This window comes from Oncorhynchus tshawytscha, unplaced genomic scaffold, assembly GCF_018296145.1.
Source record: "Oncorhynchus tshawytscha isolate Ot180627B unplaced genomic scaffold, Otsh_v2.0 Un_scaffold_2711_pilon_pilon, whole genome shotgun sequence".
Classification (NCBI taxonomy): domain Eukaryota; kingdom Metazoa; phylum Chordata; class Actinopteri; order Salmoniformes; family Salmonidae; genus Oncorhynchus; species Oncorhynchus tshawytscha.
In genome coordinates this window covers 296,565-320,300 of record NW_024609716.1, presented here as the reverse complement: position 1 = coordinate 320,300, position 23,736 = coordinate 296,565, and the positions used below count along the sequence as shown (strand labels likewise).

The window sequence follows — 23,736 nt, the reverse complement described above, 5'->3', positions numbered from 1 at the left end:
GAGAGACAGAGAGAAACAGAGTGGGGAGAGAGAAACAGAGAGGAGAGAGACAGAGATAAACAAAGAGGGAGACAGAGAATGTGTACTGTTAATTTTTATTGTTTATTTCACTTTTGTATATTATCTACCTCACTTGAATTGGCAATGTTAACACATGTTTCCCATGCCAATAAAAGCCCTTGAATTTTGTGAGTGAGTGAGAGAGAGAGAGAGAGAGAGAGTATTGAGAGAGTATTGAAAGTCAAACAACAACACATAGTGTACCCCCACCCCCTCTCCCTAATACACACCTGTACTGTCACATGGTCCTGCTGTACTGGATACACCCCCCCCCCCTAATACACACCTGTACTGTCACATGGTCCTGCTGTACTGGATACACCCCCCCCCTCCCTAATACACACCTGTACTGTCACATGGTCCTGCTGTACTGGATACACCCCCCCCCCCCCTCCCTAATACACACCTGTACTGTCACATGGTCCTGCTGTACTGGATACACCCCCACCCCCCTCTCCCTAATACACACCTGTACTGTCACATAGTCCTGCTGTACTGGATACACCCCCCCCCCCCTCCCTAATACACACCTGTACTGTCACATAGTCCTGCTGTACTGGATCCCAGTCTTGGATGCGATGCCGGACCAGGGGATCAGGCTGCGGAGCAGAGAGACTGGGCCTGTCTGTAGAGTCTCTGGGGATCGAGCAGGGACTGAGGCTGGCCAGGGCCGAGCCAATGTGTTGGATGTAGTCAGTGCAAGAGGACCGTCAAGGACTATAGGATTTATGTAGCAAGGTTGGGATCAATTACACAAATTCAATTCCATCAATGTAATATTCTCTAACAGTTCTTCAATTTATAAATTTATTTCAACTGATCTCCAATTCCAGACTAACTCAAACTCTTAACGTACTAAGAGGGACTAGTCCTGATAAACTAAATGTCCCCCTCAAACTCTTAACGAACTAAGAGGGACTAGTCCTGGTAAACTAAATGTCCCCCTCAAACTGGTAACCTAAGAGGGACTAGTCCTGGTAAACTAAATGTCCCCCCCCCTCAAACTCTTAACTAAGAGGGACTAGTCCTGATAAACGTCTAAATGTCCCCCTCAAACTCTAAACAAACTAAGAGGACTAGTCCTGGTAAACTAAATGTCCCCCTCAAACTCTAAACGAACTAAGAGGGACTAGTCCTGGTAAACTAAATGTCCCCCTCAAACTCTTAACAACCTAAGAGGGACTAGTCCTGGTAAACTAAATGTCCCCCCAAACTCTTAACCTAAGAGGGACTAGTCCTGTAAACTAAATGTCCCCCTCAAACTGCTTAACTAAGAGGGACTAGTCCTGATAAACGCCCAAATGTCCCCCTCAAACTCTAAACAAACTGAGGTCACAAGTCCTGCTGTAAACTAAATGTCCCCCTCAAACTCTTAACTAAGAGGGACTAGTCCTGATAAACGTCTAAATGTCCCAAACTCTTAACCTAAGAGGGACTAGTCCTGGTAAACTAAATGTCCCCTCAAACTCTTAACAACTAAGAGGGACTAGTCCTGGTAAACTAAATGTCCCCCCCAAACTCTAAACAAACTAAGAGGGACTAGTCCTGATAAACGTCTAAATGTCCCCCTCAAACTCTAAACGAACTAAGAGGGTAGTCCTGGTAAACTAAATGTCCCCCTCAAACTCTAAACGAACTAAGAGGGACTAGTCCTGGTAAACTAAATGTCCCCCCCAAACTCTAAACGAACTAAGAGGGACTAGTCCTGATAAACGTCAAATGTCCCCCCCAAACTCTAAACGAACTAAGAGGGACTAGTCCTGCTGTAAACTGTCCCCCTCAAACTCTTGGAACGAACTAAGAGGGACTAGTCCTGGTAAACTAAATGTCCCCCTCAAACTCTGGGGAACTAAGAGGGACTAGTCTGGCCAACGTCTAAATGTCCCCTCAAACTCTAAACAAACTAAGAGGGACTAGTCCTGATAAACGTCTAAATGTCCCCTCAAACTCTTAACGAACTTCCTGGTAAACTAAATGTCCCCCTCAAACTCTAAACAAACTAAGAGGGACTAGTCCTGATAAACGTCTAAATGTCCCCCTCAAACTCTAAACAAACTAAGAGGGACAAGTCCTGGTAAACTAAATGTCCCCCTCAAACTCTTAACTAAGAGGGACTAGTCCTGATAAACTCAAATGTCCCCCTCAAACTCTTAACGAACTAAGAGGGACTAGTCCTGGTAAACTAAATGTCCGCCTCAAACTCTTAACGAACTAAGAGGGACTAGTCCTGGTAAACTAAATGTCCCCCTCAAACTCTAAACAAACTAAGAGGGACTAGTCCTGATAAACGTAAATGTCCCCCTCAAACTCTAAACGAACTAAGAGGACTAGTCCTGGTAAACTAAATGTCCCCCTCAAACTCTAAACGAACTAAGAGGGACTAGTCCTGGTAAACTAAATGTCCCCCTCAAACTCTAAACAAACTAAGAGGGACTAGTCCTGATAAACGTCTAAATGTCCCCTCAAACTCTTAACGAACTAAGAGGGACAAGTCCTGGTAAACTAAATGTCCCCCTCAAACTCTAAACGAACTAAGAGGGACAAGTCCTGGTAAACTAAATGTCCCCCTCAAACTCTTAACTAAGAGGGACTAGTCCTGATAAACGTCTAAATGTCCCCCTCAAACTCTAAACAAACTAAGAGGGACAAGTCCTGGTAAACTAAATGTCCCCCTCAAACTCTTAACTAAGAGGGACTAGTCCTGATAAACGTCTAAATGTCCCCCTCAAACTCTAAACAAACTAAGAGGACAAGTCCTGGTAAACTAAATGTCCCCCTCAAACTCTTAACTAAGAGGGACTAGTCCTGATAAACGTAAATGTCCCCCTCAAACTCTAAACAAACTAAGAGGGACTAGTCCTGGTAAACTAAATGTCCCCCTCAAACTCTTAACTAAGAGGGACTAGTCCTGATAAACGTCTAAATGTCCCCCTCAAACTCTAAACAAACTAAGAGGGACAAGTCCTGGTAAACTAAATGTCCCCCTCAAACTCTTAACTAAGAGGGACTAGTCCTGATAAACGTCTAAATGTCCCCCTCAAACTCTTAACGAACTAAGAGGGACTAGTCCTGGTAAACTAAATGTCCCCCTCAAACTCTAAACGAACTAAGAGGGACTAGTCCTGGTAAACTAAATGTCCCCCTCAAACTCTAAACAAACTAAGAGGGACTAGTCCTGGTAAACTAAATGTCCCCCTCAAACTCTTAACGAACTAAGAGGGACTAGTCCTGGTAAACTAAATGTCCCCCTCTTAAAACTAAGAGGGACTAGTCCTGGTAAACTAAATGTCCCCCTCAAACTCTTAACTAAGAGGGACTAGTCCTGATAAACGTAAATGTCCCCCTCAAACTCTTAACAAACTAAGAGGGACAAGTCCTGGTAAACTAAATGTCCCCCTCAAACTCTTAACTAAGAGGGACTAGTCCTGATAAACTAAATGTCCCCCTCAAACTCTAAACAAACTAAGAGGGACTAGTCCTGGTAACAAATGTCCCCCTCAAACTCTTAACTAAGAGGGACTAGTCCTGATAAACGTCTAAATGTCCCCCTCAAACTCTAAACAAACTAAGAGGGACTAGTCCTGGTAAACTAAATGTCCCCCTCAAACTCTTAACTAACTAAGAGGGACTAGTCCTGATAAACGTCTAAATGTCCCCTCAAACTCTAAACGAACTAAGAGGGACTAGTCCTGGTAAACTAAATGTCCCCCTCAAACTCTAAACAAACTAAGAGGGACTAGTCCTGGTAAACTAAATGTCCCCCTCAAACTCTAAACAAACTAAGAGGGACTAGTCCTGATAAACTAAATGTCCCCCTCAAACTCTTAAACAACTAAGAGGGACTAGTCCTGGTAAACTAAATGTCCCCCTCAAACTCTTAAACGAACTAAGAGGGACTAGTCCTGGTAAACTAAATGTCCCCCTCAAACTCTTAACAAACTAAGAGGGACTAGTCCTGGTAAACTAAATGTCCCCCTCAAACTCTTAACAAACTAAGAGGGACTAGTCCTGGTAAACGTCTAAATGTCCCCTGAATTCTGAAAACGTTCAGGAATGTGTTTTCTTATTAAAACATACAAGCCAAAGATGTCAAACATGGTCCTAAATATAACCAATCCAATGAGTGAATATCAGAGCTGTTGGAGCTGTTTATCACGAACAGCATGAAATCATTCTGGAAATGCTCAATACTCTACTTCTATCTGTATTGGCTACTGTATTGACTATTATTATTACTGTCATTATTATTAAACCCTGCTGGTCATCTAGGAACATTTGAACATCTTGGCCATGTTCTGTTATAATCTCCACCCGGCACAGCCAGAAGAGGACTGGCCACCCCTCATAGCCTGGTTCCTCTCTAGGTTTATTCCTAGGTTCTGGTCTTTCTAGGGAGTTTTTCCTAGCCACCGTGCTTCTACACCTGCATTGCTTGCTGTTTGGGGTTTTAGGCTGGGTTTCTGTACAGCACTTTGTGACATCAGCTGATATAAAAAAAGCCATTATAAATTGGTTTGGCACATTTTGGCACATTGTGGAGAACAAAACTTCCTGCTCTAAAAACAATTAGAGCGGTCGGTGGGCTGTCGGGGGACCTGGTACGGTGGGCTGTCGGGGGACCTGGTACGGTGGGCTGTCGGGGGACCTGGTACGGTGGGCTGTTGGAGGACCTGGTACGGTGGGCTGTCGGGGGACCTGGTACGGTGGGCTGTCGGGGGACCTGGTACGGTGGGCTGTCGGGGGACCTGGTGGTGGGCTGTCGGGGGACCTGGTACGGTGGGCTGTCAGTGGGCTGTCGGGGGACCTGGTACGGTGGGCTGTCGGGGGACCTGGTACGGTGGGCTGTCGGGGGACCTGGTACGGTGGGCTGTCGGGGGACCTGGTACGGTGGGCTGTCGGGGGACCTGGTACGGTGGGCTGTCGGGGGACCTGGTACGGTGGGCTGTCGGGGACCTGGTACGGTGGGCTGTCGGGGGACCTGGTACGGTGGGCTGTCGGGGGACCTGGTACGGTGGGCTGTCGGGGGACCTGGTACGGTGGGCTGTCGGTGGGCTGTCGGGGGACCTGGTACGGTGGGCTGTCGGGGGACCTGGTACGGTGGGCTGTCGGGGGACCTGGTACGGTGGGCTGTCGGGGGACCTGGTACGGTGGGCTGTCGGGGGGCCTGGTACGGTGGGCTGTCGGGGGACCTGGTACGGTGGGCTGTCGGTGGGCTGTCGGGGGACCTGGTACGGTGGGCTGTCGGGGGACCTGGTACGGTGGGCTGTCGGGGGACCTGGTACGGTGGGCTGTCGGGGGACCTGGTACGGTGGGCTGTCGGGGGACCTGGTACGGTACCACCTGTCGGGGGACCTGGTACGGTGGGCTGTCGGTGGGCTGTCGGGGGACCCGGTACGGTGGGCTGTCGGTGGACCACGGTATATGGGCTGTCGGGGGACCCGTACGGTGGGCTGTCGGGGGACCCGGTACGGTGGGCTGTCGGGGACCCGGTACGGTGGGCTGTCGGGGGACCCCACGGTGGGCTGTCGGGGGACCCGTATGGGCTGTCGGGGGACCCTGTACGGTGGGCTGTCGGGGGACCTGGTACGGTGAGCTGTCAGGGGACCCGGTATGGGCTGTCAGTGGGCTGTCGGGGGCCCAGGTACGGTGGGCTGTCAGTGGGCTGTCGGGGGACCTGGTACGGTGGGCTGTCGGTGGGCTGTGGGGGACCTGGTACCACCTGTCGGTGGGCTGTCGGGGGACCTGGACTGGGCTGTCGGGGTACCTGGTACGGTGGGCTGTCGGTGGGCTGTCGACCTGTCCCAGTGGGCCCTGTATGGTGGGCTGTCGGTAGGATGACTCTGTCCCAGTACCACCTGTATATAGCCTCCACATTGACTCTGTACCAGTACCACCTGTATATAGCCTCCACATTGACTCTGTACCAGTACCACCTGTATATAGCCTCCACATTTTTTTTGTTTTGACTCTGTACCAGTACCACCTGTATATAGCCTCCACATTGACTCTGTACCAGTACCACCTGTATATAGCCTCCACATTGACTCTGTACCAGTACCACCTGTCATAAGCCTTTCACATTGACTCTGTACCAGTACCACCTGTATAAGCCTCCACATTGACTCTGTACCAGTACCACCTGTCATAAGCCTCCACATTGACTCTGTACCCTGTCAGTACCACCTGTATATAGCCTCCACATTGACTCTGTACCAGTACCACCTGTATATAGCCTCCACATTGACTCTGTACCAGTTGGTTACCACCTGTAGTAAGCATTTCTACTGTTATTTTCAATGTCATTTTACTGTTTAATTTTTTCATTTTGTATTTCTTTACTTATCTATTGTTTACCTATCTATTATTTACTTAAAATTGCACTGTCGGTTGGTTAGGGCCTGTCAGTAAGCATTTCACAGTGAGGTCTACACCGGTTGGTTAGGGCCTGTCAGTAAGCATTTCACAGTGAGGTCTACACCGGTTGGTTAGGGCCTGTCAGTAAGCATTTCACAGTGAGGTCTACACCGGTTGGTTAGGGCCTGTCAGTAAGCATTTCACAGTGAGGTCTACACCGGTTGGTTAGGGCCTGTCAGTAAGCATTTCACAGTGAGGTCTACACCGGTTGGTTAGGGCCTGTCAGTAAGCATTTCACAGTGAGGTCTACACCGGTTGGTTAGGGCCTGTCAGTAAGCATTTCACAGTAAGGTCTACACCGGTTGGTTAGGGCCTGTCAGTAAGCATTTCACAGTGAGGTCTACACCGGTTGGTTAGGGCCTGTCAGTAAGCATTTCACAGTGAGGTCTACACCGGTTGGTTAGGGCCTGTCAGTAAGCATTTCACAGTGAGGTCTACACCGGTCGGTTAGGGCCTGTCAGTAAGCATTTCACAGTAAGGTTTACACCGGTTGGTTAGGGCCTGTCAGTAAGCATTTCACAGTAAGGTCTACACCGGTTGGTTAGGGCCTGTCAGTAAGCATTTCACAGTAAGGTCTACACCGGTTGGTTAGGGCCTGTCAGTAAGCATTTCACAGTAAGGTCTACACCGGTTGGTTAGGGCCTGTCAGTAAGCATTTCACAGTAAGGTCTACACCGGTTGGTTAGGGCCTGTCAGTAAGCATTTCACAGTAAGGTCTACACCGATTGTATTTGGCGCACGTGACAAATAAAACGTTGATTTTATGACATGTAATGTATTGATATGACAAGTTACATTTTAAGGATAATGTATTCAATTAGGCACTGAATGTGTGAAGGCTGCAGAATGGATAAGAACTGAATGCAACAACCATGTCCCTGTCACTAGAAAACACAGCCACGGATGGCTCTTGTTCAATTCAAATTCCAATTCCAAGAATTATTTTCTTTTATAATTAGACTTTTAAAGAGAGCTGTAATTCCAATTCAATTCTCCACTTCCTGCTTGAATTCCAATTCAAATCTCCACTTCCTGCTTGAATTCCAATTCAAATCTCCACTTCCTGCTTGAATTCCAATTCAAAATCTCCACTTCCTGCTTGAATTCCAATTCAAATCTCCACTTCCTGCTTGAATTCCAATTCAAAATCTCCACTTCCTGCTTGAATTCCAATTCAAAATCTCCACTTCCTGCTTGAATTCCAATTCAAATCTCCACTTCCTGCTTGAATTCCAATTCAAATCTCCACTTCCTGCTTGAATTCCAATTCAAATCTCCACTTCCTGCTTGAATTCCAATTCAAATCTCCACTTCCTGCTTGAATTCCAATTCAAATCTCCACTTCCTGCTTGAATTCCAATTCAAAATCTCCACTTCCTGCTTGAATTCCAATTCAAAATCTCCACTTCCTGCTTGAATTCCAATTCAAAATCTCCACTTCCTGCTTGAATTCCAATTCAAATCTCCACTTCCTGCTTGAATTCCAATTCAAAATCTCCACTTCCTGCTTGAATTCCAATTCAAAATCTCCACTTCCTGCTTGAATTCCAATTCAAATCTCCACTTCCTGCTTGAATTCCAATTCAAATCTCCACTTCCTGCTTGAATTCCAATTCAAAATCTCCACTTCCTGCTTGAATTCCAATTCAAAATCTCCACTTCCTGCTTGAATTCCAATTCAAATCTCCACTTCCTGCTTGAATTCCAGAATTGTGCCTAGGGGAAGTCTACATACCTGTGCAGTCTACACGTGTTGCCATCTTCCATTTCTAAATAGGGATTACATTTGGATGATTTTACCACTGATCTACACAACCTACGCCACATTTTAAAAGTGAAATAAAAATGTAAATTACAAATAAAAACAAAGAAATATTGACTGCCAAAGGTCTTCACCCCCCCCCTTGCTGTGACACATCTAAGTTAGATCAGGAGCTCCACATGGTCATACTCAAGACTCCTACCCCCACCCCCCTGTAACCCCCAAACCAACTATCAACAACATCTCACACACACACACTTGTCCCCCCCCAGTAGTAAAGGATATAAGAGTGTCCAGGGCGGATGCCCTCCGTTGATATACAGTACGTAGGTGAACCCATCTTTCAGCACCCCTCGTATGGAGTAGTAGTAAGGTAGGTAGTGATGCTGCGTGAAGTCTCTGTTGGGATTCATGTCTTTTATATCATCATTTTAAAACACATATACAACCAGTAGCTACAGTGGGGCAACAAAGTCTTTAGTCAGCCACCAATTGTGCAAGTTCTCACACTTAAAAAGATGAGAGAGGCCTGTAATTTTCATCATAGGTACACTTCAACTATGACAGACAAAATGAGAAACAAAAATCCAGAAAATCACATTGTAGGATTTTTAATGAATTTATTTGCAAATTATGGTGGAAATAAGTATTTGGTCACCTACAAACAAGCAAGATTTCTAGCTCTCACAGACCTGTAACTTCTTCTTTAAGAGGCTCCTCTGTCCTCCACTCGTTACCTGTATTAATGGCACCTGTTTGAACTTGTTATCAGTATAAAAGACACCTGTCCACAACCTCAAACAGTCACACTCCAAACTCCACTATGGCCAAGACCAAAGAGCTGTCAAAGGACACCAGAAACAAAATTGTAGACCTGCACCAGGCTGGGAAGACTGAATCTGCAATAGGTAAGCAGCTTGGTTTGAAGAAATCAACTGTGGGAGCAATTATTAGGAAATGGAAGACATACAAGACCACTGATAATCTCCCTCGATCTGGGGCTCCACGCAAGATCTCACACCGTGGGGTCAAAATGATAACAAGAACGGTGAGCAAAAATCCCAGAACCACACAGGGGGACCTAGTGAATGACCTGCAGAGAGCTGGGACCAAAGTAACAAAGCCTACCATCAGTAACACACTACGCCGCCAGGGACTCAAATCCTGCAGTGCCAGACGTGTTCCCCTACTTAAGCCAGTACATGTCCAGGCCCGTCTGAAGTTTGCTAGAGAGCATTTGGATGATCCAGAAGAAGATTGGGAGAATGTCATATGGTCAGATGAAACCAAAATTCAACTTTTTGATAAAAACTCAACTAGTTGTGTTTGGAGGACAAAGAATGCTGAGTTGCATCCAAAGAACACCATACCTACTGTGAAGCATGGAGGTGGAAACATCATGCTTTGGGGCTGTTTTTCTGCAAAGGGACCAGGACGACTGATCAGTGTAAAGAAAATAATGAATGGGGCCATGTATTGTGAGATTTTGCGTGAAAACCTCCTTCCATCAGCAAGGGCATTGAAGATGAAACGTGGCTGGGTCTTTCAGCATGACAATGATCCCAAACACACTGCCCGGGCAACAAAGGAGTGGCTTCGTAAGAAGCATTTCAAGGTCCTGGAGTGGCCTAACCAGTCTCCAGATCTCAACCCCATAGAAAATCTTTGGAGGGAGTTGAAAGTCTGTGTTGCCCAGCAACAGCCCCAAAACATCACTGCTCTAGAGGAGATCTGCATGGAGGAATGGGCCAAAATACCAGCAACAGTGTGTGAAGACTTACAGAAAACATTTGGCCTCTGTCATTGCCAACAAAGGGTATATAACAAAGTATTGAGATAAACTTTTGTTATTGACCAAATACTTATTTTCCACCATAATTTGCAAATAAATTCATAAAAAATCCTACAATGTGATTTTCTGGATTTTTTTTCTTCTCATTTTCTCTGTCATAGTTGAAGTGTACCTATGATGAAAATTACAGGCCTCTCTCATCTTTTTAAGTGGGAGAACTTGCACAATTGGTGGCTGACTAAATACTTTTTTGCCCCACTGTATATCTAAAAACACATATACACCCAGTAACTATATCTACAAACACATATACAACCAGTATTCATATCTAAAAATACATATTCACCCAGTAGCTATATCTAAAAACACATATACACCAGTAGCTATATCTAAAAACACATATACACCCAGTAGCTATATCTAGGGTCTTCAAATGGACAATGACCCCAAGCATACTTCCAAAGTTTTGGCAAAATGGCTTAAGGACAACAGAGTCAAGGTATTAGAGTGGCCATCCCAAAGCCCTGACCTCAATCCTATAGAACATTTCCTATAGAACATTTGTGGGCTGAAAACTGAAAAAGCGTGTGCGAGTAAGGAGGCCCACAAACCTGACTCAGTTACACCAGCTCTGTCAGGAGGAATGGGCCAAAATTCACCCAACTTATTGTGGGAAGCTTGTGGAAGGCTACCCAAAAACATTTGACCCAAGTTAAACAATTTAAAGGCAATGCTACCAAATACTAATTGAGTGTATGTAAACTTCTGACCCACTGGGAATGTGATGAAAGAAATAAAAGCTTAAATAAATCACTCTCTCTACTTTTATTCTGCCATTTCACATTCTTAAAATAAAGTGGTGATCCTAACTGACCTAAGGCAGGGAATTTTTACTAGGATTATATGTCAGGAATTGTGAAAAACTGAGTTTAAATATATTTGGCTAAGGTGTACGTAAACTTCCCGACTTCAACTGTATGTGAACTTCTGACCCACTGGAATTGTAATACAGTGAATTATAAGTGAAATAATCTGTCTGTAAACTCTTGTTGGAAAAATGACTTGTGTCATACACAAAGTAGATGTCCTAACCGACTTGCCTAAACTATAGTTTGTTAACAAGACATTTGTGGAGTAGTTGAAAAACTAGTTTTAATGACTCCAACCTAAGTGTATGTAAACTTCTGACTTCAACTGTACCTACCTACCTGTTGTGGTAGAAGTGTATAGCAGGTCTCTACCTACCTACCTGTTGTGGTAGAAGTGTATAGCAGGTCTCTACCTACCTACCTGTTGTGGTAGAAGTGTATAGCAGGTCTCTACCTACCTACCTGTTGTGGTAGAAGTGTATAGCAGGTCTCTACCTACCTACCTGTTGTGGTAGAAGTGTATAGCAGGTCTCTACCTACCTACCTGTTGTGGTAGAAGTGTATAGCAGGTCTCTACCTACCTACCTGTTGTGGTAGAAGTGTATAGCAGGTCTCTACCTACCTACCTGTTGTGGTAGAAGTGTACAGCAGGTCTCTACCTACCTACCTGTTGTGGTAGAAGTGTATAGCAGGTCTCTACCTACCTACCTGTTGTGGTAGAAGTGTATAGCAGGTCTCTACCTACCTACCTGTTGTGGTAGAAGTGTATAGCAGGTCTCTACCTACCTACCTGTTGTGGTAGAAGTGTATAGCCGTGGTGTTGGTTGTCAGCACGTGGAGGTAGATGGCCTTGCAGTGGTCCTGGGCCGTGGTGGAGATGTGTTCCTTCAGACTGTCCAGCAGCAAGGAGCCTGGGAGGGGGAGAAGAAGAGAGTAGCAGGACAGTGAGTGACTGAGTGAGTGACTGAGTGACTGACTGAGTGAGTGACTGAGTGAGTGTACCTAGGGTTGTGGCGGTCACAAAAATTGTCAGCCCGTGATTGTCAAGTCAAATAACTGCCGGTCTCACGGTGAGTGACAGGATAATTAACACATTTAGCATCTCCTGGTTCCCACACACAGCCTACAAGCCATTTTAAAAAGTCAAATAAATCCATGTAATATAGCCTACACCTTCACAATAAATGAACTATTTGTTTTAGACAGGTCTAAAGGAGCATCATATGAAGAAAATGTAGTCTATTTCAGAAGAACAGAATAGCTTAACTCTGAGTTGTCGTTATTATTAGGTCCTGATCTGGCCCTGCCATATGGCTGTGGGCGACACTAGTTCACTTAGCACTTATGTTTTGATTTTTAAGACATTGTAAGGCTGCATGTTGAGTCTAATGATGATTTGAAAAATGTTTGCTTAAAAAGGCATTGAGCTCTGCTAAGTTTCTTTGCGCAGGCTGTACACACTCCAAGTCTCTCATTCACAATTTGACAAGCACTTGATAATATATCCTATTTCACGGCTGCATCCCCTTTGCGGCCACAACGCACCCCAAGAAAATATATCTGTGCCTTTTGTGGCCATAACTCACCCTAAGAAAATATATGTGCCTTTTGTGGCCCGGAGTGCTGCGTTGTGACCTTCTCCCTGAGTGTGCTGAGCAACCCGAAGCGTCTCTCACTCATATGGCTCTCCGTCACGAGATCAAGGTCTTTCTCACAGGCTACAAGTGAAGACAGACGCGTCGGAGATGCACCTGCGAGCGTCCTTATCCAATTCCGAGGTGCATATTGAAGATATTGTAAGAACTCTCCACATTCACTTTATCAGCCAACTAGATGAGTAGGCCTAACGAACAGCAAAAGCACTAGCCTATAGAAAGCTGATGGGATCCTCCTCTTTTTATTAGAGGCCATCACTCTGTTTTTTTCTCCCGCAATTGCATAGCCTATAGAAATGATACGCAACATGGGCTCATGGGCACTCATGAAGTATTGGATTAGGTTTTTCTAATACATTTGCATTGATGTCAGAGTGATTAGAGGGACAATAGAGTGCTGAAGTACCAGGCAGTTAGCAAGTTTGGTAGACAACGATTTTTTAAATATTTTACCTTTATTTAACTAGGCAAGTCAGTTAAGAACAAATTCTTATTTTCAATGACGGCCTAGGAACAGTGGGTTAACTGCCTTGTTCAGGGGCAGAACGACAGATTTGTACCTTGTCAGCTCGGGGATTTGAACTTGCAACCTTCCGGGTTACTAGTCCAACGCCCTAACCACTAGGCTACCTGCCGCCCCTACACTCTAACCACTAGGCTACCTGCCGCCCCTACACTCTAACCACTAGGCTACCTGCCGCCCCTACACTCTAACCACTAGACTACCTGCCACCTCTACACTCTAACCACTAGACTACCTGCCACCTCTACACTCTAACCACTAGACTACCTGCCACCTCTACACTCTAACCACTAGACTACCTGCTGCCCCATCAGCAGCATCCGAGCTCGGCGAAGCCTAATTACCGTGACTACACGGCCATGTGGAATTTGACTGCCTTCATGACTCGTGACTCGCCAGTGTGGCAGTAAAACGGTCACTGCAACAGCTTTGTACCTTGTCAGCTCGGGATTTGAACTTGCAACCTTCCGGTTACTAGTCCAACGCTCTAACCACTAGACCTTCATGACTCGTGACTCGCCGGTGTGGCAGTAAAACGGTCACTGTAAAAGCCCTAAGTGTACCTACCTATTCCATGTTTCCTGAACTCCTTCACCACCCCCAGACTCAGGATGTAAGCCACCTGGGTGTCCACGGGAAATCTAGAGGCTAGGATGTCTCCATCCTGCAGAGAGGAGAGGTTATACACAGCTATTAATACTTATAACACTGACGAACACCAGGAAATCTAGAGGCTAGGATGTCTCCATCCTGCAGATGTATACCGAGCAACACAACCCCCTCCACCTCTCTCCATTACCCCTCCATCCCCCACACCCCTCCACCTCATGCCCCCTCCTCCATTACCACCCTCCTTTTCTCCTCCACCCTTCCATCCCCACCCCTCCACCCCCTCCTCCTCCCACCTCCACTCCTCCTCCTCCTCTCCCCCACCCTCCTTCTCTCCCCTCATCCCCTCCTTCTCTCCCCCACCCTCCTTCTCTCCCCTCACCCCTCCTTCTCTCCCCCACCCTCCTTCTCTCCCCTCATCCCCTCCTTCTCTCCCTTCATCCCCTCCTTCTCTCCCCCACCCTCCTTCTCTCCCTTCATCCCCTCCTTCTCTCCTCCACCCCCTTCTCTCCCCTCATCCCCTCCTTCTCTCCCTTCATCCCCTCCTTCTCTCCCCCACCCTCCTTCTCTCCCTTCATCCCCTCCTTCTCTCCTCCACCCCCTTCTCTCCCCTCATCCCCTCCTTCTCTCCTCCACCCCCTTCTCTCCCTTCATCCCCTCCTTCTCTCCTCCACCCCCCTTCTCTCCCCTCATCCCCTCCTTCTCTCCTCCACCCCCTTCTCTCCCTTCATCCCCTCCTTCTCTCCTCCACCCCCTTCTCTCCCTTCATCCCCTCCTTCTCTCCCCCACCCTCCTTCTCTCCTTTCATCCCCTCCTTCTCTCCTCCACCCCCCCTTCTCTCCCCTCATCCCCTCCTTCTCTCCTCCACCCCCCCCTCCTCCTCCACCCCCCCTCCTCCTCCACCCCCCTACAGCTGCTTCAGGTCTAATTAGTAGGAGACTATAAACAGAATGTAGAATGTCAGTGTGTTCCATTTCAGACTGTTCCTAAGGAATGTGAGTGACAGGGATGTGGAACTAACGGCACTACTGGAAACACAACTACTATTATCAGTGTTGGGCTCAAATCCATTTACATTACAGATAGTAATACAACTTCCAATTCCAAATGATCCTCATAGAAAACTATTGGAATGGATGTGTTCCTCCTGAATGAACTGAAATTTAAAAGGGATTGACCCCAACCCTGACTTTAATATGACCCCACTAACTACTGTCTGTCAATACATTCAGCTTCCAGCATGTTCAATATGGGGTACATTCACAGTCTATAACGGACATCTCTCCTGAGAGCATGTTCAATATGGGGTACATTCACAGTCTATAACGGACATCTCTCCTGAGAGCATGTTCAATATGGGGTACATGCACAGTCTATAACGGACATCTCTCCTGAGAGCATGTTCAATATGGGGTACATGCACAGTCTATAACGGACATCTCTCCTGAGAGCATGTTCAATATGGGGTACATTCACAGTCTATAACGGACATCTCTCCTGAGGGCATGTTCAATATGGGGTACATTCACAGTCTATAACGGACATCTCTCCTGAGAGCATGTTCAATATGGGGTACATTCACAGTCTATAACGGACATCTCTCCTGAGAGCATGTTCAATATGGGGTACATTCACAGTCTATAACGGACATCTCTCCTGAGAGCATGTTCAATCGTCCTGTCAGTCAGTCAGGACCATCTCTACCCCAGCACCCGTACCTCTCTGTGTACTATCAGTCAGTCAGTCAGGACCATCTCTACCCCAGCACCCGTACCTCTCTGTGTACTATCAGTCAGTCAGTCAGGACCATCTCTAACCCAGCACCCGTACCTCTCTGTGTACTATCAGTCAGTCAGTCAGTACCATCTCTAACCCAGCACCAGTACCTCTCTGTGTACTGTCAGTCAGGACCATCTCTACCCCAGCACCCGTACCTCTCTGTGTACTGTCAGTCAGGACCATCTCTAACCCAGCACCAGTACCTCTCTGTGTACTGTCAGTCACAACCATCTCTACCCCAGCACCAGTACCTCTCTGTGTACTGTCAGTCAGGACCATCTCTACCCCAGCACCAGTACCTCTCTGTGTACTGTCAGTCAGGACCATCTCTACCCCAGCACCAGTACCTCTCTGTGTACTGTCAGTCATGACCATCTCTACCCCAGCACCAGTACCTCTCTGTGTACTGTCAGTCAGGACCATCTCTACCCCAGCACCCGTACCTCTCTGTGTACTATCAGTCAGTCAGGACCATCTCTAACCCAGCATCCGTACCTCTCTGTGTACTATCAGTCAGTCAGTCAGGACCATCTCTAACCCAGCACCAGTACCTCTCTGTACTGTCAGTCAGGACCATCTCTACCCCAGCACCAGTACCTCTCTGTGTACTGTCAGTCAGGACCATCTCTAACCCAGCACCCGTACCTCTCTGTGTACTATCAGTCAGTCAGTCAGTACCATCTCTAACCCAGCACCAGTACCTCTCTGTGTACTGTCAGTCAGGACCATCTCTACCCCAGCACCCGTACCTCTCTGTGTACTGTCAGTCAGGACCATCTCTAACCCAGCACCAGTACCTCTCTGTGTACTGTCAGTCACAACCATCTCTACCCCAGCACCAGTACCTCTCTGTGTACTGTCAGTCAGGACCATCTCTACCCCAGCACCAGTACCTCTCTGTGTACTGTCAGTCAGGACCATCTCTACCCCAGCACCAGTACCTCTCTGTGTACTGTCAGTCATGACCATCTCTACCCCAGCACCAGTACCTCTCTGTGTACTGTCAGTCAGGACCATCTCTACCCCAGCACCCGTACCTCTCTGTGTACTATCAGTCAGTCAGGACCATCTCTAACCCAGCATCCGTACCTCTCTGTGTACTATCAGTCAGTCAGTCAGGACCATCTCTAACCCAGCACCAGTACCTCTCTGTGTACTGTCAGTCAGGACCATCTCTACCCCAGCACCAGTACCTCTCTGTGTACTGTCAGTCAGGACCATCTCTACCCCAGCACCAGTACCTCTCTGTGTACTGTCAGTCAGGACCATCTCTAACCCAGCACCCGTACCTCTCTGTGTACTATCAGTCAGTCAGTCAGGACCATCTCTAACCCAGCACCAGTACCTCTCTGTGTACTGTCAGTCAGGACCATCTCTACCCCAGCACCAGTACCTCTCTGTGTACTGTCAGTCACGACCATCTCTACCCCAGCACCAGTACCTCTCTGTGTACTGTCAGTCAGGACCATCTCTACCCCAGCACCAGTACCTCTCTGTGTACTGTCAGTCAGGACCATCTCTACCCCAGCACCAGTACCTCTCTGTGTACTGTCAGTCAGTCACGACCATCTCTACCCCAGCACCCGTACCTCTCTGTGTACTGTCAGTCAGTCAGGACCATCTCTACCCCAGCACCAGTACCTCTCTGTGTACTGTCAGTCACAACCATCTCTACCCCAGCACCAGTACCTCTCTGTGTACTGTCAGTCAGTCAGGACCATCTCTACCCCAGCACCCGTACCTCTCTGTGTACTGTCAGTCAGGACCATCTCTACCCCAGCACCAGTACCTCTCTGTGTACTGTCAGTCAGCCAGGACCATCTCTACCCCAGCACCCGTACCTCTCTGTGTACTGTCAGTCAGTCAGGACCATCTCTAACCCAGCACCAGTACCTCTCTGTGTACTGTCAGTCAGTCACGACCATCTCCACCCCAGCACCCGTACCTCTCTGTGTACTGTCAGTCAGTCAGGACCATCTCTACCCCAGCACCAGTACCTCTCTTTGTACTGTCAGTCAGTCAGGACCACCTCTACCCCAGCACCCATACCTCTCTGTGTACTGTCAGTCAGTCAGGACCATCTCTACCCCAGCACCAGTACCTCTCTGTGTACTGTCAGTCAGTCAGGACCATCTCTACCCCAGCACCAGTACCTCTCTGTGTACTGTCAGTCAGTCAGGACCATCTCTACCCCAGCACCCGTACCTCTCTGTGTACTGTCAGTCAGTCAGGACCATCTCTACCCCAGCACCAGTACCTCTCTGTGTACTGTCAGTCAGGACCACCTCTACCCCAGCACCCGTACCTCTCTGTGTACTGTCAGTCAGGACCATCTCTACCCCAGCACCAGTACCTCTCTGTGTACTGTCAGTCAGGACCACCTCTACCCCAGCACCCGTACCTCTCTGTGTACTGTCAGTCAGGACCACCTCTACCCCAGCACCCGTACCTCTCTGTGTACTTTGGTCCGGCCCTTGATCTCAGCTACGATCATTCCCACGATGCCTCCCTTGAAGATGGCGGCGAGGGAGAAGAACTTCTTGTTGGATGTGATGTCATTATACCATGAGTCTGGGTACCTGTTGGGGGACAGGTGAGGCTCAGAGGTTAGATTCCTGCTGGGGCCACTCATATGGAAAATGCATGTCTAAGTCACTTGGGATAAAAGAGTATCGCTAAATGGCTTATAGGCCTTTTTATGCCTTAAGGTAGGAACAGGTGGTAAATAGAATGAGTCGACTTCAGCTGTTTTAAGGTGACAGGGGACAGGTGAGGTAGACTTCAGCTGTATTAAGGTGACAGGGGACAGGGGAGAGGTGACAGGGGACAGGTGACAGAGGACAGGTGATGTAGACTACAGCTGTTTTAAGGTGACAGGGGACAGGTGAGGACAGGTAATGTAGACTACAGCTGTATTAAGGTGACAGGGGACAGGTGAGGACAGGTGATGTAGACTTCAGCTGTATTAAGGTGACAGGGGACAGGTGAGGACAGGTGATGTAGAGTTCAGCTGTTTACAGGTGACAGGGGACAGGTGAGGACAGGTGATGTAGACTTCAGCTGTATTAAGGTGACAGGGGACAGGTGAGGACAGGTGATGTAGAGTTCAGCTGTTTACAGGTGACAGGTGAGGACAGGTGCTGTAGACTTCAGCTGTATTAAGGTGACAGAGGACAGGTGAGGACAGGTGTTGTAGAGTTCAGCTGTATTAAGGTGACAGAGGACAGGTGAGGACAGGTGGCAGGTGAGGACAGGTGCTGTAGACTTCAGCTGTATTAAGGTGACAGGGGACAGGTGAGGACAGGTGATGTAGAGTTCAGCTGTTTACAGGTGACAGGGGACAGGTGAGGTGACAGGTGCTGTAGACTTCAGCTGTATTAAGGTGACAGAGGACAGGGGACAGGTGTGGACAGGTGCCCCGGGCTGTGTTCAGTGGGGCTCAACAAAGCAAAGCATTTTGAAACAGAAAGTGAAAATCTGTTCTTATTAGACAGACAAGTTAAAGTACCACTACAGTTTCACTCAGCTCTCTCTCTAGTGAACACGATACGATCCTGTGTTGCTATTGGCCGCGTGGCGCAGTACTCACTCGATGGGGAACCAATCACCGCACAGCAGCTTGACGCTGCCTATGTCATCGTGGCAGAGGAGGCGGAGCTGGACTTCGCTGAGCGCAGTGGGGGACACCACGTCGGTCATTCACACCTAGAAAACGACCAATGCCAGGAGAGATAGAGTTATTAACTCCTACAACACATCAAATCACAGATCACACACACCAATCACACTGATCAATCTTCTATAACATTGTCTGCCATATTTTGTTTATATATTTATACACAACTTTTAAAATGGTTAGTCAGCTGGTTAATGAATTGTCCAGGGTCCTTTTAAAATAGTTAGTCAGCTGGTTAATGAATTGTCCTTGGTCCTTTTAAAATAGTTAGTCAGCTGGTTAATGAATTGTCCTTGGTCCTTTTAAAATGGTTAGTCAGCTGGTTAATGAATTGTCCTTGGTCCTTTTAAAATGGTTAGTCAGCTGGTTAATGAATTGTCCTTGGTCCTTTTAAAATGGTTAGTCAGCTGGTTAATGAATTGTCCTTGGTCCTTTTAAAATGGTTAGTCAGCTGATTAATGAATTGTCCTTGGTCCTTTTAAAATAGTTAGTCAGCTGGTTAATGAATTGTCCAGGGTCCTTTTAAAATGGTTAGTCAGCTGGTTAATGAATTGTCCAGGGTCCTTTTAAAATGGTTAGTCAGCTGGTTAATGAATTGTCCTTGGTCCTTTTAAAATGGTTAGTCAGCTGGTTAATGAATTGTCCTTGGTCCTTTTAAAATGGTTAGTCAGCTGGTTAATGAATTGTCCAGGGTCCTTTTAAAATGGTTAGTCAGCTGGTTAATGAATTGTCCTTGGTCCTTTTAAAATGGTTAGTCAGCTGATTAATGAATTGTCAGGTCAACTGTCCAGGGTCCTTTTAAAATGGTTAGTCAGCTGGTTAATGAATTGCCAGGTGAACTGTCCAGGGTCCTTTTAAAATGGTTAGTCAGCTGGTTAATGAATTGCCAGGTGACTGTCCAGGGTCCTGGATATGAGTGTTCATTCCAAATGGCACCCTAATACCTTTATAATTCACTACCTTGACCTGTGCTCTATAGGTTCTGGTCAACAGTAGTGCACTATAAAGGGAATAAGGTGCCATTTGGGAGGCACAGGTGGATGGAGAGGGACAGGGAATGATAGCTAGACAGGCAAACAAACTTCTGAAACCTCGCTACTCTGCCCCTGGTGGCAGTAGCAACTGTCGTCGGTGAGGACGAAACCAGAGCTTTAAGTTAAATGCCAAAACAACCCAATCAGCAGCTCTAGTAAGGTGCTCTGTTATCAAGCTAGCTAACACTGCTAGCAAACTGACATCTCTGTTGTTCGGTTGACATTCCACAGTAAATTCAGCTAAACAAGATGCATTATTAGCCAATTCCTTCCCCCTTTAGCTAGCGTTGGATATTTAGACTTGACTGGTTGTCAAAACAAGAGAGTTAGCTAACCTAGTTAGTTAGTTAGTTAGCTAGTTAGCTAGCTGACGTAGCGACCTACTTAGCTACGATTCCAGGCAAAATAAGTAAAAGGAAATATAAGTATAACTGGACACCACTTCGCTAACTGTGTCAGTTCAAAAGTGAGTAGAGGATAATGGCTACAATTAGCTGGGTAGCTAGCCGACCTTACCTTGTTTATGCGCTCGAACAAGAGGAAAGTGTGGGGTGAAATCCCTTGGGTGTCGTTTAAAGTGTTTTCTACAGTGGAAACACCATGATAAAACCCAAATTTGCTCTCTATTCAGAAAACCACTGACACTAGTCTCCCACCAATACATTAGCTGGCTAGTCAGCTTTTGCTAATTTGACAACTAGCCGAGTTGGCTTCTTCCTGTGTATGTCACATTCCGGAAGTCATTCAGCTTTGTGTGCGGAAATGTAGTTTCTCTGGGATATGGTTTTGTAGTTTAATTTCCCCAAGATGATTGTAACAAACATACTATACGTTCAGACATAGGCAGTATTTCTGTTACATGCATTTTAAATACGTATTTAATTACTCTTGAGTATGTTTGTTTTTTTACACTGTCCCGAACTACAATGTATTTTGTAACAAGATTACATACAGACCTTTAATTTATATTTACAAAATAATTTTCAATATTAAAAAAGTTAAATATATGTTTATTATTTTTTATTTTATTTTTTATAGCGGTTCACAATTTCGTCACCCCCTTTCACACTGCAATGGTTGTCATGGAAATTTCCTCTTTTTACCAAATCATGGGAGCAAACCACACACACACACAAGTCAGAGTTAGTTATAAAAGTCCATCTTTAATTATATGAGCTCTATCACAATCCTGTGACTCTCAGATAAATTCAGTGTCTCCCCAGTGAATTCTCTGAGAGCCCCCTTACAATGCAACCGAGTTCCTTTAATAGCAAAGACACACATAGTCAGACAGCATAGACATAATTCATCGTTCAGCTTTGTTTCCTTTCTCAAACCCCAGAACCATAAACCAATCCTGGACAAACTCACGGAGAGGAGAATGAGGCTATAGGTTAAGATAGAAACAACATTAGAGGGAGCATAGAATGATTCCAGACACTGCCACCTTCCTTTCCCCACCATGGGAAAGGTAGGGAGTAAAAGATATGTTTACACATGATGACACTTTGACCTCTCCCCTCTCTGTGGCCCATGCAACTTAGTTTTGACATAGAACAGATAACTGCAACCCTGCCACAGTATTATACAAAAATAACATTCTGATGAGAATTAACTTACACACATTTGATGAATATAAAACATAGTACAAATGTTACCAACCAATTCTGAATCTTCCACGACATGGTATCAGAAGTCTGATGGCACTATGGTGTGATGAGAGTGTCTGCTAAATGACAACAATGTAAATGAACACTGGGTATTATTCTAATGAGCTCCGCACCCAAAACAAGGCCAATAATAATACCCAGTTTGCTTTGCAATTGATCATTTTTACATTTACATTTCGGCCAGTGCATTTAACCAAGGTAGAATAACAACCACATATCACAGTCATAGCAACCAAACTGTTTTTTTTTTATACCATTACTGAGAATGCTGTTGGAGTGCAGTGTCACGACTTCTACCGAAGTCGGTCCCTCTCCTTGTGCGGGCGGCGGTGTTCGCGGGGCGGTGTTCGCGGTCGACGTCACCGGTCAATCCACCTTTCATTTTCCATTTGTTTTGTCTTGTTTTCCCACAAACCTGGTATTACATTGCCCTCATTACATGTGGTGTATTTAACCCTCTGTTCCCCCACCATGTCTGTGTGTGTAATTATTCTTACCGGCTGGTATTTTACCGGCTGGTATTTTACCGGCTGGTATTTTACACCCGTGCTTTGTGACAGCCTGAACTTTGTACCTTGTTATTGTTGTACTTGGAGCTGCCTCACCTGTTCTGAGGGCATTTGTTTTGGTGACGCGGTTGCGTTCTGTTCATATACTGCCTCATTAAAGTGCCTCGTCCACTCATCTCTGCTCTCCTGCGCCTGACTTTCCAACACACCAGCTACACCCCACCACCTTGACATGAAGCCGTGTACAGGCAAATGTATTTAGAATTTTGAAAAGGTTGAAAATACAAAATACTTGTATTTTATCGAGATACAATACTTTACAAAAGTATTTTATATTTTATGTTTGATACATTGGTTTTTAGAAATATCTTGTACTTGTAACAAGAGAGATTTATGTGCATCTTTTTCCCATCTCTGTATCCATTGATATAGCCTATAGTAAAATATGCTCCTTTCGGCTGAGGAAGAAACCCCTAGTAAAGTTGTTTAAGCACCTTCCCAACGTCAAATCCCTCATCATTTTTTATACAGTTGACACAACAGTAATAGATGAAAGTCTGACGATCTGCCGCTGTCTGTGGCCAAAGCAGGCCAGTATTACCTGTGGAGGGGGGCACAGTCCTGGGAGGACAATAACATCAGGCCAGTATTACAGTCCTGGGAGGACAATAACATCAGGCCAGTATTACCTGTGGGGGGGGCACAGTCCTGGGAGGACAATGGCCAGTATTACCTGTGGGGGGCAGGTCCTGGGAGGACAGTATTACCTGTGGGGGGCACAGTCCTGGGAGGACAATCATCAGGCCAGTATTACAGTCCTGTGTAGACAATAACATCAGGCCAGTATTACAGCCCTGTGTAGACAGGCCAGTATTACAGCCCTGTGTAGACAACAACATCAGGCCAGTATTACAGCCCTGTGTAGACAATAACATCAGGCCAGTATTACAGCCCTGTGTATCATCAGGCCAGTATTACAGCCCTGTGTAGACAATAACATCAGGCCAGTATTACAGCCCTGTGTAGACAATAACATCAGGCCAGTATTACAGCCCTGTGTAGACAATAACATCAGGCCAGTATTACAGCCCTGGGAGGACAATAACATCAGGCCAGTATAACAGCCCTGTGTAGACAATAACATCACAATTTATTACATAATTTATGAATTAACATGTATTATTTATTTGATTATTTATGAGTTATTACCACTATTTATTAGTATCCATAACTAGATAATAACAATATCCGGTCTCATTCTCTCGCTATCAACACACTATCAACTGCAAGTGCAACTAACTTGCCTCTCAGACAGACGATCAAATGCTGCACCCCTTTTGATCAGGGTCCTTACGGGACACCATACAGAGACTTCAGGAAGTAA

General features: G+C 46.3%; 1 protein-coding gene across 1 annotated transcript; it reads right to left on the bottom strand.

Annotated features, from left to right (window-relative positions):
• Window positions 1–598: 598 nt before the first annotated feature.
• nat15 (N-acetyltransferase 15 (GCN5-related, putative)) lies at window positions 599–20,904 on the bottom strand. Its single transcript, XM_042317202.1, is given in 9 exon segments — window positions 599–673; window positions 676–698; window positions 701–756; window positions 8,522–8,635; window positions 11,688–11,808; window positions 13,643–13,739; window positions 17,913–18,042; window positions 19,053–19,168; window positions 20,690–20,904. Coding segments are annotated over 8 exon segments (726 nt in total). The 5' UTR covers window positions 19,163–19,168; window positions 20,690–20,904.
• Between the last annotated feature and the right edge of the window lie 2,832 nt (window positions 20,905–23,736).